The sequence below is a fragment of the Pipistrellus kuhlii genome, unplaced genomic scaffold (genome assembly GCF_014108245.1).
Source record: "Pipistrellus kuhlii isolate mPipKuh1 unplaced genomic scaffold, mPipKuh1.p scaffold_m20_p_15, whole genome shotgun sequence".
Lineage (NCBI taxonomy): Eukaryota > Metazoa > Chordata > Mammalia > Chiroptera > Vespertilionidae > Pipistrellus > Pipistrellus kuhlii.
The window spans coordinates 8,672,047-8,686,295 of NW_023425460.1; the positions used below are offsets into that span (position 1 = coordinate 8,672,047).

At 37.8% G+C, this 14,249-nt stretch overlaps 1 protein-coding gene and 1 pseudogene across 1 annotated transcript in view; one reads left to right on the forward strand and one right to left on the reverse strand.

The window, feature by feature from the left end:
* CFAP70 (cilia and flagella associated protein 70) overlaps positions 1–14,249 on the forward strand; it is a 70,432-nt gene that overhangs the window by 42,951 nt on the left and 13,232 nt on the right. Inside the window, 6 exon segments of the mRNA XM_045581736.1 lie at positions 7,338–7,471; positions 7,590–7,705; positions 9,664–9,918; positions 11,804–11,956; positions 12,467–12,564; positions 14,088–14,240. Coding sequence (XP_045437692.1) covers positions 7,338–7,471; positions 7,590–7,705; positions 9,664–9,918; positions 11,804–11,956; positions 12,467–12,564; positions 14,088–14,240 — 909 coding nt within the window.
* On the reverse strand, positions 4,839–6,611 carry LOC118718869 (annotated as a pseudogene).

A 14,249-nucleotide genomic window follows, 5' to 3' on the forward strand; every position in this document is an offset into this window, starting at 1 on the left:
ACATGACACAAAGCATGATTTTTTTAATTGATAAATGGAACTTCATCAAAATTAAAAATATATGCTCAATGAGAAACACTGTTAAGAAAAAAAAAAAGGTACAGACTAAAATAAAATATCTACAAAACATATATCTGACAAAGGATTTGTTTTCAGAATATTAAGAACCTCAAAACTCAATAATAGAAAAACAACCAAATAAAAATGGGCAAAGGAATTGAACAGACACTTTGCTAAGGAGGAATTAAGTATGTTAAATAAGAACATGAAAAGATGTTCAGTGTCATTAGGAAGTGCAAATTAAAATCAGGATGAGATCCCACTGCATATTTATTAGAATAACTAAAGTGAAAAGTGCTGACAATACCAGGTACTGGTAAGAACGAAAAGCAACTGAAACCCTCATACTTTGCTAGAGGAAATGCATAATGATACAGCCACTCTGGAAAATAGTTTTGTACTCTCTTGTAAAATTATCATATAACCCATTCCTGGAAATCTTGTGTACACAAATGCTTATAGTAGCTCTAGTCATAACTGCCCTAACCAGAAACAACTCAAATGTTCTTCAAAGGGTGATGGATAAACAAACTATGATCTATCCATATAATGAAACACTGCACTACTCAGCAATAAAAAAAAATGAACAACGGAAACACACAACAACATGGACAAATTTCAAAGGCATTATCCAATTGAAAAACGTCAGTGCTAGAGGTTACTACACACTGTATGGTTCCATTTATATGACATTCTTGAAAAGACAAAGCTATGATGGATAATAGATTATGGTTGCCAGAGTTTTTGGGTAGGGGAAAAGAAGTCTATAAAAAGATAGCATGAGGAAGTTTTCTTGAGTAGTGGAATTGTTTTGTATTTCGATTTTGCTAAAGGCAACATGAAGGTATGCATGTGTTAAAATTCATAAAACTGTATATCAAAAGAAAAAATATTAATTTCTTATAAATAAGTTTTTAAAAATCACCTGTATTCAACAAATTCAGCAAACATTTACTGAACCCTTGCAATGTGTTATGATTTACTCAGCCCTTACAGGTGTTATGAATGACAATTGAGTTCTATAGTTCTGTTAGTATTGTCTACCACATGCCTCATGAGCTGAATAAAAATATAGAAAAAATGGTCTGAAATCTTCATTTATATTTACTTAATTGTCGAGATATAATTCACCTGCCATAACATTCACCCATTTAAAGTATACAATCAGCCAAAACCGATTTGGCTTAGTGGATAGAGCCTGAGGACTGAAGGGTCCCAGGTTTGATTCCGGTCAAGGGCATGTACCTTGGTTGCAAGCACATCCCCAGTAGGGAACCTGCAAGAGACAGCTGATCAATAACTCTCTCATCGATGTTTCTAACTCTCTATCTCCCTTCCACTCTGAAAAAAAAATCAGTAAGATATATATTAAAAAGTAAAAAATAAAAAATAAAGTATACAATCTATACTGTATTTACAGAGTTTTGCAACCATCACCACAATCTTACTTGTAAAACATTTTTTCCATTATTTTTATCTTTTAAAATTTTTATTTTTAAAAATTTCAATTACAGTTTAGTTTCAGTATTATTTTGCATCAGTTTCAGATGTACAGCATAAAGATTAGATAATCATATACTTTACAAAGTGTTTCCCCTGATATTTCCAGTATGCACCTGGATAATACATAGCAATATTATTGATTATATTCCCAATGTTGTACTTTTGATAGACTTTTAAAAGACATTTTGGGTTCACAGCAATACCATAATCTAATTTTAGAGAATTTGCATCACCCCAAAAGAAATCCTGTGCCCATTAATAGTCACTCCTCATTCCTCTTCACCCTCAGTCTGAGGCAACCATTGTTTACTTTATATACAGATTTATCTACTATAGACAGTTTATATAAATGGGATCCTGTAATAGGAGATATTCTGTAACTATTGTACCTTTCACAAGCATAATTTTGTTTGTTTGTTTTGTTAACCCTCACCTGAGGATATTTTTTCCCCATCACTTTTTTAGAGAGAGTGGTACAGAGGAAGGGAGAGGTTGCGGGAGGGAGGAAAGGAAGGAGGGGGAGAGAGACACACATCAATTGGTTGCCTCCTGCTTGTGCCCGGATCCAGGGGTAGGGAACAGTTGCAACCCAGCTATGTGCCCTTGATTGGTAATCCAACCAAGGACCCTTCAGTGTGTGGGCCAATGTCCTAACCACTGAGAACACTGGCCAGGCCATTTAGCTTATTTTTTTGTGGTCATTCTTGTCGTAGCATGTATTAGTATTTTATTCCTTTCTATGGCTGAATAATATCCCATTGTATAGATAAAACACATTTTGTTTCTTCCCTCATTATTGATGGCATTTGACTGGTTTTCATTTTTTGGCTATTATGAATAATGCTGCTATGGGCATTCATGTATAAATTCATGAATATAAGTTTTTTTATGAATGCATTCAGTCCTCTTGAGTATATACTAAGGATTGGAATTGCTAGGTCATATGGTAGCTCTATGCTTAACTTTTTTTTAAATTATATTTTTTATTGATTTCAGAGAGGCAAGGGAAAGGGAGAGGGAGATAGGAACATCAATGATGAGAGAAAATCATTGGCCGCTGCCGCCTGCATTTTCCCCACTGGAGATCGAGCCTGCAACCCAAGCATATACCCTTGACTGGAATCAAAACCGGGACCCTCCAGTCCACAGGCCAGTGCTCTATCCATGGAGCCAAACCAGCTAGGGCTCTATGCTTAACTTTTGAGGAACTGCCTGTTTTCCAAAAAGCTGTACTGATATTTTACATTTCCACCAGCAAAGGCTCAAGGTTTCATTTTCTCTATATTCTCCCTAATGCTTTTTATTGTCCATCGTTTAAAAAAATTATAGCCATTCCCATGGGTCGAAGTGGTATCTCATTGTGACTTCGCATTTTTCTAATGATTAGTGACTTTGAACATCTTTTCACATTTATGATTTTTTTCAAGAGGAAATTTTTTTAAATTAATTGATAGGATAACTTGACTGTAACAAGTTTAAAACATCAGTCTATCTGAATCAATTGTTCTGTCCCATTGTGAGTGGCTTATTTTACTCAGTATATGCCCTCAAGGGTTTATCTATATTTAAGCATATGTCAGAATTTCCTTTCTTTTTAGGGCTATATAGTATTCCATCTTTGTATATACTACATTTTTGCTTATCTATTCATCTGTCAATGGTCACTTGTATCTTTTAGCTACTATGAATAATGCTACTATGAACATGGATGTACAAATGTCTCTTTGAAACTCTGCTTTCAATTCTCATGGGTATATATACACAGAAGTGGGATTGCTGTATCATATTTTATTTTTAATTTTATGAGGAACTACCTTATTGTTTTTCCAAAGTGGCTGCACCATTTTACATTCTAGCATTGTACAAGACTTCTAATTTTTCCACCTCCTCCTCAACAGTTGTTATTTTTGTTTTGTTGATAGTGGCTATCCTAATGAATGAGAGCTGATATTTCATTGTGGTTTGATTCCTTGATGATGAGTGATGTGGAGGATCTCTTCCTATGTTTATGGCCATTTGTAGATCTTTGGGAAAATATTTATTCAAAATATTTATTCAAAAATATTTATTGCCCATTTTTTAGTCACGTTGTTTAATATTTTCTTGTTGAGTTTTAGGAATTCTTTATATACAGTATTCTGAATATTAACCCCTTACCAAATATATGATTTGTAAATATTTTTCTCATTCTCCCCAAACCACTCTGAGTTTCGTTTTTACTCTGTTGGTAGTTTCTTTTGATGTACAAAAGTTTTTTTGTAGTTAAGTCCAATTTGCCTATTTTTCTTTCAAGGCCTGTGCCTTTGGTATCATATCCAAGAAATCATTGGCAAGTCCAATGTCATGAAGCTCTTGGCCTAAGTTTTCTTCTCAAAGATTTGTAGCTTTAAGTCTTATATTTAGGTCTTGGATCCATTTTGAGTTATATTATTTTGTAGTATTAGGTAACGGTAGGTACAACTTAATTCCTTTGTATGTAGATATCCAGTTTTCTAGCACCATTTGTTGAAGACTGCCCTTCCCCTATTGAAGGGTCTTGGCACCTTTATAAAAAATAGTTTGACCATATATGCAATAGTTTGTTTCTGGGCTCTCTGTTCTATTCCATTGGTCTAAATGTGTGTCTTTATACCAGTACCAGACTGGTCACTATAGATTTGTAAGTTTTTTTCCTCATTAAACTTTGTTTTAATGGGTCTCAAAATTCTGTGACAGTTTTTTGGTCAAGTTGTTTCTATTGAAAAGTACTGATTTTAAATACTACCCCTAGCTGGTTTGGCTCAGTAGATAGAGTGTCAGCCTGTGGACTAAAGGGTCCCAGGTTTGATTCCAGTCAAGGGCATATGCCTGGGTTGCTGGCTCAATCCCCAGTGGGAGGTGTTCAGGAGGCAGTCAATCAATGATTCTCTCTCATCATTGATGTTTCTATCTCTCTTTCCTTCTCCATTTCTCTCTGAAATAAATAAAAATATATTTTTAAAAACTAAAAACTTGCCAAGCTGGTGAAACTCAGTGATTGAGTGTTGATCCATGGCCCAAGAGGTCACTGGTTCAATTCAGTCAAGGTACATGCCCAGGTTATGGGCTCAATCTCCAATAAGAGGTATGCAGGAGGCAACTGATGCATGTTTCTCACTGATGTTTCTATCTATTCCCTCCCTCCTCCTCCTCTTCCTCCTTCTCTCTCTCTCTCTATCTCTCAAAAACAAACAAACAAAAAGCAATCCCTGAATAACTTAAAAACTGATACACACACACACACACACACACACACACACACACACACCAAATGGTCCCTAAAACATTCTCCTTTCCTTCTGAAGGTTTTATGATGTATTGCAATCATTAACCACTCTCTTACTATTAAACTTAAATAACCAATTGAGACAAACAGTTCTGAGACCATTCTTCCACCACTGATTAAGACTGGTGTGGCATTATTAGGAATAATATTCATTTAGCCTTCTGAGTCTTCTGGGCAGACAGTGACATTGCCAATCCAATGCTTTGATGAAACCCACAGCAACTGGTTGTCTCATGTCACAAACAGCAAAAAAGCCCAGAGGAGAATAATCAGAGAAACTCTCACCATACATGCGCTTACCAGGAACCATATTGATGATGGCAGATTTCAAAAACTTTGGGCCATCTTCTAGCTTTTCCCCCAGAATGATGATCAATCTTCTTCTTCAGCTCAGGAAATTTGCAAGCAATATGAGCTGTGTGACAATCCAGCACAGAAGTATATCCAGCACTGATTTGACCTGGATGGTTCAGAATAATCACCTGAGCAGTGAAGGCAGCTACTTCCATTGGTGGTTATTTTTGCTATCACCAGTCATATTGCCATGATGAACATATTTGACAAATACGTTCTTGACTTTGAAACCCACATTGTCCCCAGGAAGAGTTTTACTCAAAACTTCGTGGCACATTTTACAGATTTTACTTTAGTTGTAACATTGACTAGAGCACAGAGGATCACCATACTGGGTTTGAGAACACCAATCTGCATTCAGCCTACAGGAACAGGAACAATATCTCCAATTTTGTAGAAGTCCTTGAGGGGTAGACTCAGGTGCTTGCCAGTTGGACAAGTTAGTGGCAGGATGCAATTCAGGGCTTCAAGCAGCATGGTTCTACTGGCATTGCCATCTTTACAAGTGACTTTCCATCCCTTTAATCAAGCCATCTTAGCACTTGGCTCCAGCATGTTGTCACCATTCCAACCAGAAACTGGCACAAATGCTACTGTGTCAATTTTGTAGCTAATTTTCTCTTAATGTAGGTGCTGACTTTGTTAATAATTCTATTGTACATCTTCTGGCTGTAGGGTGGCTCAATGGAATACACTTTATTAACAATAACAATAACATATCCAGTGTGTAAGCCAGAAGGGCATGCTCATAGGGCGGCCCCATTCTTGGAGGTACTGGCTTCAAATTCACAAATCCAGCAGCAACAAATTAGGACAGCACAGTCAGCCCAAGATGTACCTGTAATCATATATATATTTTTTTAAATATATTTTATTGATTTTTTACAGAGAGGAAGAGAGAGGGATAGAGAGTTAGAAACATAGATGAGAGAGAATCATCGATCAGCTGCCTCTTGCACACCCCCTACTGGGGATGTGCCCAAAACCAAGGTATATGCCCTTGACCGGAATCGAACCCGGGACCCTTCAGTCTGCAGGCCACGCTCTATCCATTGAGCCAAACTGGTTTCGGCTGTAATCATATTTTTGATAAAGTATCTTTGTCCTGGGTATGAATGATGGGCACATAATACTTGCTGGTCTTGAATTTGCACAGGAAGATATCAATGGTGACATCACACTCACGTCTAGCTTTCAATTTGTCCATCTCAGTAGCCTCCTCAAATCTTTCGATGGTTCTTTTGTCAATTCCACCACATTTGTAGATCAGAAGATGGCCAGTAGTGGTAGACTTGTCCAATGATGACAGTGTTGATGTGAGTCATTTCCTTTTCCATTTTGGTTTAGATTTAGTGATGGTTTTCACAACACCTGTGTTCTGGCAGCAAACCTGTTGTGGGGGGAAAAAAACAAAAAACAAAAAAAAACACAAAACTGTAGTTTTGTAAGTTTTAAAATCAGGACGTATGAGTCCTCCAGTTTTGTATTTCTTTTTAAAGATTGTTTTGGCTATTCAGTTTCCTTGACATTCCAAATGAATTTTAGGACAGCTTTTTCTATTTCTGCAAAATAAAATTTAGGATTTTGATAGAGATTGCATATATAGATTTGGGCACTATTGACATCTATTAGTCTTCCAATCTATGAATGTGGGATGTATTTTCATTTATTTATGTCTTCCTTAACTTCTTTCAGCAATATTTTGTACTTTTCACTTAAGTTGAGGTGCTTTTTAAAACAAATTTATAGATAAACTTATATTTGCCATCTCAAGACTATGACAAAGATGGTTATATACAAATTTTTAAAATAAACCATAAAATAGATCTTTAGGCACCCAAGTAATTGGATGAGCTTATATGACTAGACACTAACACTAGAAAATAATCAATTTAATAAAACTTTAGATTATTTTAACCAGTATTACTGATTTTACTATAAGCCAGAACATTGACTGTATTCAGAATTCAGTGGTAAACAACAACAAAAAAGTCATAGTTTCTGCTTTCATAGAGCTTATAATATTTATGGAGTGCTTCTGGGTGATGTTACGTGCATTAAAAAATATGACGTAGTATCACAATATCCTTGGTCCTTCTGATATTTCATGTGGTAGAGGTTGGTTCGTGAGCCCCAGAACCTGGAACATTGGCTGGACTATGGTGCCTTCTGCCTCCTAACTGAGGACACCATCAAAGCACAGGAGTGTTTTCGGAAAGCCCTTTCCCTCAACCAGAGTCATATCCACAGGTACGGGTGAAGTGGGATGGAGAATGAGTAGGAGCAGATAAGCTTCTATATAAAGTTGTCCTGATTCCACGCCTGACATGGGCCCCTGTTGTTAATCATGTTGGTGGTCTCGCCTCAGCTTGTTGCTGTGTGGCGTCCTGGCTGTCCTGATGGAGAACTATGAACAGGCAGAAATTTTCTTTGAAGATGCTACTTGCTTGGAACCAACCAACGTTGTAGCCTGGACTTTACTTGGTATGATATTTTCCTGAATGTATTTTTATTCCATTAGAAGATTCCCCCTTTGACTTCCCACTATTTTAAAAAACATATTTTTTTTTACTGATTTCAGAGAGGGAGGGAGAGGGAGAGATAGAAACATCAATGATAAGAGAGAATCATTGTTTGACTCCTCCTGCATGCCCCCTATTGGCAATTGAACCTGCAACCTGGGCATGTGCACTTGACTGGAATCAAACCCGGGGACCCTTCAGGAGGCCAACACTCTATCCACTGAGCCAAACCGGCGAGGGCTGTCTGCCCACTCTTTAATCACTCTTCATGTAGTTTAAACTTTAGTAAAAATGTAGGAAACGTAAGTGAAACGAAATATTAGGTCTAGTAATAATTAATGTCGTTTCTAATACTTTTTTTAAATCGAATTTATTTAAACAATACAACAAAATTTAATCAACAATATAGTTGCCATTGTTTTCTACTACTTGTGCCCAACGCTCAGGAAGCATTTTAATCCCTCTGTTGTAAAATTCTTGTGATTTTGATGCAAAAAATTCGGTCAATGCATTTTTGAGGCATTCTTCATTATTAAATTTTTTTCCAAGAAGAAAGTTTTGCAAAGAACGAAACAAATGGTAATCGGAAGGGGCAATATCAGGAGAATATGCAGGTTGAGGGAGAACTTCCCATTCCAACTGGCGCAGTTTTTCAGCAGTGATTCTTGCAGTATGCGGTCGTGCGTTATCGTGGTGAAGAATTACACCCTTCCGATTAATCAGCGCGGGTTCTTTTTCTCTTAAAGCTTGGGCTAACCTTTCCAATTGGGCACTATACACTGCACTTGTAATGGTTTGGTTAGATGGTAAAAGTTCATAATGAAGAATTCCTTTAAAATTCCACCAAACACACAACATCACCTTTTTCGCATGCAAGTCAGGTTTTGGCGTGGGCTGTGGAGCCTCATTTTTGTCCAACCATTGAGGCTGCCTTTTCAAATTAACATACAGCACCCATTCTTCATCTCTGGTAACAATTTGCTCTAAAAACAGCAAACGGTTTTGACGAGAGAGGAGCGAACTGCAAATTGTGACTCTTTGATTACGGTTGTTGTCGGTCAACTCATGAGGAAACCATTTTCCAAACTTTTGGACTTTGCCAAGTGCACGCAATTGATTGGAAATTGTTTTTTTGTGAACAATTTAAAGTTGTCGCAAGCTCTTGTTGGGTAATTTGAGGATTTTGCACCAAAAGAGCTTGAAGAGCTTCTTGATCAAAATTGGACACACGGCCGAGATGGGTTTGGCTCAATGGATAGAGCGTCGGCTTGGGGACTGGGGGGTCCCGGGTTCGATTCCGGTCAAGGGCATGTACCTTGGTTGCGGGCATATCCCCAGTGGGGGGTGTGCAAGAGGCAGCTGATCGATGACTCTCTCTCTCATCGATGTTTCTAACTCTATCTCTCCCTTCCTCTCTGTACAAAATCAATAAAATATATTTAAAAAAAAAAAAAAAAAAAAAAAAAATTGGACACACGGCCTCGACCACTCTTGTCATCTAACAAAAAATTTCCCTCGCGAAATTTCTCAAACCAACGCTGGCATTTTCTGGCGCTAACTGCATCTTGACCAAGAGCACTACAGATGTTTTTTGCAGCCTCACTTGCTTTTCTTCCTAATTGGAACTCGTAAAGCATGCAGTGCCGAATATGCTCTTCATCCGCCATCTTCTTAGCCCTAGTTTTGCAACAAAAACCAAACCAAACACAAACTTTTTCAAGCAAAACTTGTTAATTGCACTTCACACATTCTGTAGATACCACGTGTTTGAAGGTTATGTCAATACAAGTCAATGCCAAGCAAGATTTTAAACGAATGTTTAAAAACGACATTAATTATTACTAGACCCGATATTACAATTCCTAGTAGCTGATGGTGGCAAATTAGTCACATTTATTTTCAGCATCTTTCTTTCTTCAGGTTTATACTATGAAATTCAAAACAATGATATTCGAATGGAAATGGCATTTCATGAGGCCTTCAAACAGCTTCAGACACAAATACTTCAGGCCCAAGTAACCAAGAGCACTGCTACCATAGACTTTGAAGCCAGAACATCCAGGCATAAGAGCATCACTGATGTTGAAGAAGGAGTGAAAGCAGAATCCAGTATAGGACCTTGGGGAATGGGTAGTGGTTCTTTTATAGGAGCAGCCAAAGCGGAACCCCAAGCAGGTAGGACCAACGAATGGAAATGATTAGTGGCTGTTGGAAAAAATTACTGGCCTTATGAACAGAAGCAGGCACATAGTAGGTACTCAGTGAATATTTGTGAAATGAAAAAAATAGGTGATTTTTAGAGTTGTTCCAGGGATATCAGGGAAAAATCTTCCAAAATATTTTCCCATTCTTGTGATTGAAAGTCTGAAAATTTTATTTATTTATTTATTTATTTATTTATTTATTTATTTATTTATTTATTTATTATTGGCTTCCAAAGGGGAGTTTAAGGTCAAAAGGAGTTTCGGGTGTGCCCAGATCCTATTCATCAAAATCTTGGTAAGCTCCCTGTTTTTTTGGTATAAGATTTAGCATATCGAGACCTGGGTGAGTCCAGGTCCTATTTGTTCCTCATTCCAAGCACAAGGATTAAGAAATTAGTACTGATAAGAGGATTCTGCCAGTGCCCTTGGGCTCTGCTGATAAGAATTAAAAGAATGTCCATGTGCCTTCTTAGGCGGCTCTCTACAATCTCACCCTTTTTTACTAATTAAAATAAAATTTAAGCCGAGACTGGTTTGGCTCAATGGATAGAACGTCGGCTTGGGGAATGAAAGATCCCGGGTTCGATTCCGGTCAAGGGCATGTACCTTGGTTGCAGGCATATCCCCAGTAGGGGGTGTGCAAGAGGCAGCTGATTGATGACTCTCTCATCGATGTTTCAAACTCTATCTCTCTCCCTTCCTCTCTGTACAAAATCAATAAAATATATTTTTTTTTTAATAAAAATAAAATAAAATTTAAACATTAATAATAGGGCTCTAAAATTAAAAACAATTGCAAACAATGCCAATGCAAAAACTAAACCACATACATGTTATTTTCAAAACTTGAATGTCAAGAGCAAAACTCTGGCTATTTAATAACAACGACGCCAATGCAAAACAACAAAATGAGAAATCAGAATTATGGACATATTAATATTTTTAGCTACTAAATGAGTCTCTTTTGTTGCTGGTGTAGATTTACTCCAAGTCCTTGGACTTGCTGCACAAGACTTTGCAGAAGACTGGAAGCGAACAGATGCTAGCATGAGCAGGAACATGATTAAAGAAGTAGCTTCCACTTCAGTCTTTAATTTCTTCAGATGACTCCATGTTGGCACCTCAGTCCCTTGGGTAGCTTTCAGTTTTCTTCTCCCACTTTGCTGTCGTCTGGGCAACTCTCAGTCCTTTTGGAGAAGGGACACAGGAGCTTCTCTGAGTCCATTGTGATGATGGACATAACACTCTGGTACCCGAATTGGCTGCATTGCTCCTTCTTTCCTTTCATTTTGAACCCAGGGTTCAACCCCACAACACTCTGGGCCTGGATGCTCCGGGCCTGGCTGCTCTGGGCCTGGCTGCTCCGGGCCTGCCATTTTTTCATTTCTCCAGCTGGTCACATTTTAAGAGCCCCATCAGTCCCTCATTGCTCTTATTATCATGTTAATTGTTGACTATTAACTACCCAGTACCTCCTTCCCGTGGTTTTGGATGATAGATGTCCTTCATATTAGTTTTAATTTTTAAATTGTTGTGGGAGCAGCAGACCTACGCCGCCATCTTGGTTTCTCTCAACAAGTAACTTTTGTAAGAGTTATCTGTTTGACATTATTATGACTTGGGCTACCAGTAGGATTGAACTAGGAGTTATACTAACAGAAGCTGTGCTATCAGTTTAGCTTGTACTCTTTATTCAGAAATATAAAAAGTCTGGAAAACAAGTCTGTCCATTCAATAGTTCAGGAATGTTTTTTATGATTTGAAAATTAATTATATCTTATCTTCTGTAATAATCGTTTAACATTCAGTGTAGCAAGACCTTGTTTTTTTCCATTATTAAAATTTAATCTGTTTAGGACCAGAAGCTCCATTTTCTATTCTAGATGGATTTCTTGAAGAATCCTCCAAACTGCAGTCATATTCACAAGAACCAATTTTGTTTGCACCATCTCAGGATGCAATCAATCAAAAATCATCCAACTTATTTCCCAAGGAGATATTAAAAACAGGTAATTAGGAATAAAGATTTCCAATCAAAAGATGACTATAGACATGAAAAACCCTATGATTACCAAAATGGCACTTTTTAACTTGTTTGAAGTTGATTATTTATCTGTCATTTTGCCTAAGTGCCTTCATATGAGGCTAGGCTCTGAAATTAGTTTCTTTCAATAAACAAGGATTTACATTTAGCTCAGAAAGTAACCAAGTACACTCCTATGATTTTCTAAAAATGATTTTTAGAATATTTGTAGATTGTGTTTCACATCAGGGAAGATCTGAATACTTTAAAAAAAAAATCCTTTTATTTGGTTGTGACTTAATTTGGAAACACTGTAGACTAACCTTAAGAATCTTTGAGAACTCCTCTTTGGGGACCATCCATATGGAACAACCTATTGCTTTCCAGATTCTAATCTCTCTCATAGATTAGAATACTCTCTCTGCTACATTAATATGTCTGAGCTTTGTACATTTTTCCTTTACATCTAATCATTATTCTTTTAATATATTTTCAGAACCATCATCGATTTTTCTGCATTCTACCCAATATCGTGCTCCTACCACCATCTTCATGGAGACCATACGCTTCTTGATGAAGGTCAATGCTGTGCAGGTCAGAATATTTGGAAAAGAGCAAGTTAATGGAAAGATTTTAATGAGCTACCTATTCAATTCAAATCTTTGTAGGCTTAAATGTGTATGACACAAATCAAATATGCTTTTGAGACTTCAAGACTGCTCCCTGTAGAATACCAGCAGAGCAAATTCAGACTCTGAGTCATATGTAGACTGATTTCACTTTATTATAGGGATTCATATTATGTGAGTGTTGGGGGTTCACAGGCATCTCAGCATACCTAACCTTCTTCCCTTTCAAGTTCTGACCCAACAGGAGCAGATACCCATTGCTAAATGGGGGATAGAAATATTTAACATTTTTATTGGTAAAACTGAACTGGCCCTAGCCAGTTTGCTCAGTGGTTAGAGCATTGGCCCTCGGACTGAGGGTAAAAGACTCGATTCCAATCATGGGCTCAATCTCTGCCCTGGTGCAAGAGGCAATCATAATCAATGTTTTTCTCTCTGTGTCTCTCCCCTCCCTTCCATTCTCACTTAAAGTCAAAGGAAAAAACATCCTCGGGTGAGGATTAACAAAGAAACAAACAAACAAAAAAAGCTGGAGATGTGACTAGTTCCAGATTTGACTTACAGCTGCTGTCACCAGTGGAACAGCTAGAGAATGGCAGCCTCCTCCCAGAGAACAAGAGCATCCTAAAAGGTCTATTTACCACATGGAAACAAGAAATATGTCCATGACACTAGCAATAGGAGAGAGAGAGCAAAACTCAGAGCCGAAAGAGTTGGCCTGATCTTGCCGTGTGTGTGCTCCACTTGAATGTGGGCATGCTCACAAAAGGGCAGGAGTGATGGCTCGTGGGAGTGGGCCATATTAAATTTCCCAATAGAGAGACAGGCCTTCTCCCTGCCCCCGTGTCAGAGAGCCAGAATGCAGGGAGAGCTTCCCCTCAGAATTTTCAAAGATGGTCTAAGCACTAGTGGAAGGTTCTGTATTATAGGCTGAGAGAGGTGCAGAGGGGAGAGAAAAGAAGGGTTTCCCTCTGTTTAGCAAGGCAGTGTGATTTTGTCAAATTTGCAGGCCTGTATAGTACTAAAAATAAAGAATAGCTCCGAGTGAAAACTGATGAACTTAACAAATGTTCGAGTGTGTGCCAGAAACAGACACACTGTTTCCAAAATACCTAAGTCTAGAATTTAGAAAGGAAGCTTTTGCCTCACTTTAAATTTTCTTACAATTACAGTTGCCTAAGAATGTTACCTCATGCGTAAATGTAAATGAAGTGTCTCCATCTGCCGCATAACAGATTACAAGTTAAAACCCATCTAGTATGATAACTATATTGCTGGTTATTCCCTTGAACAAGTCTACGTTTGTGACTAAGTGAATAGCTGGTAATGGAACCATGATGTGCTGAATGTTTATAATTCACCTCTAACCTTTTGAAGTGGATAATCATTTCATTCTGTAATGTGTTCCTCGTTACTTATCATCAGAAACAGAACCTTCAACCATACGAGCTATGGAACGGACATAGCTTATAATCTGATTTTTTGCAGTATGTGCACAGAGTCCTGGCACATGAGCTGTTATGTCCTCAAGGAGGCCCCAGCTGTGAGTATTACTTGGTGCTGGCTCAGACACACCTTCTCAAGAAGGACTTTGTCAAGGTAGAGGAGTTCCTTCAACAAGCAGCCCAGATGGACTACCTGGTAATGACT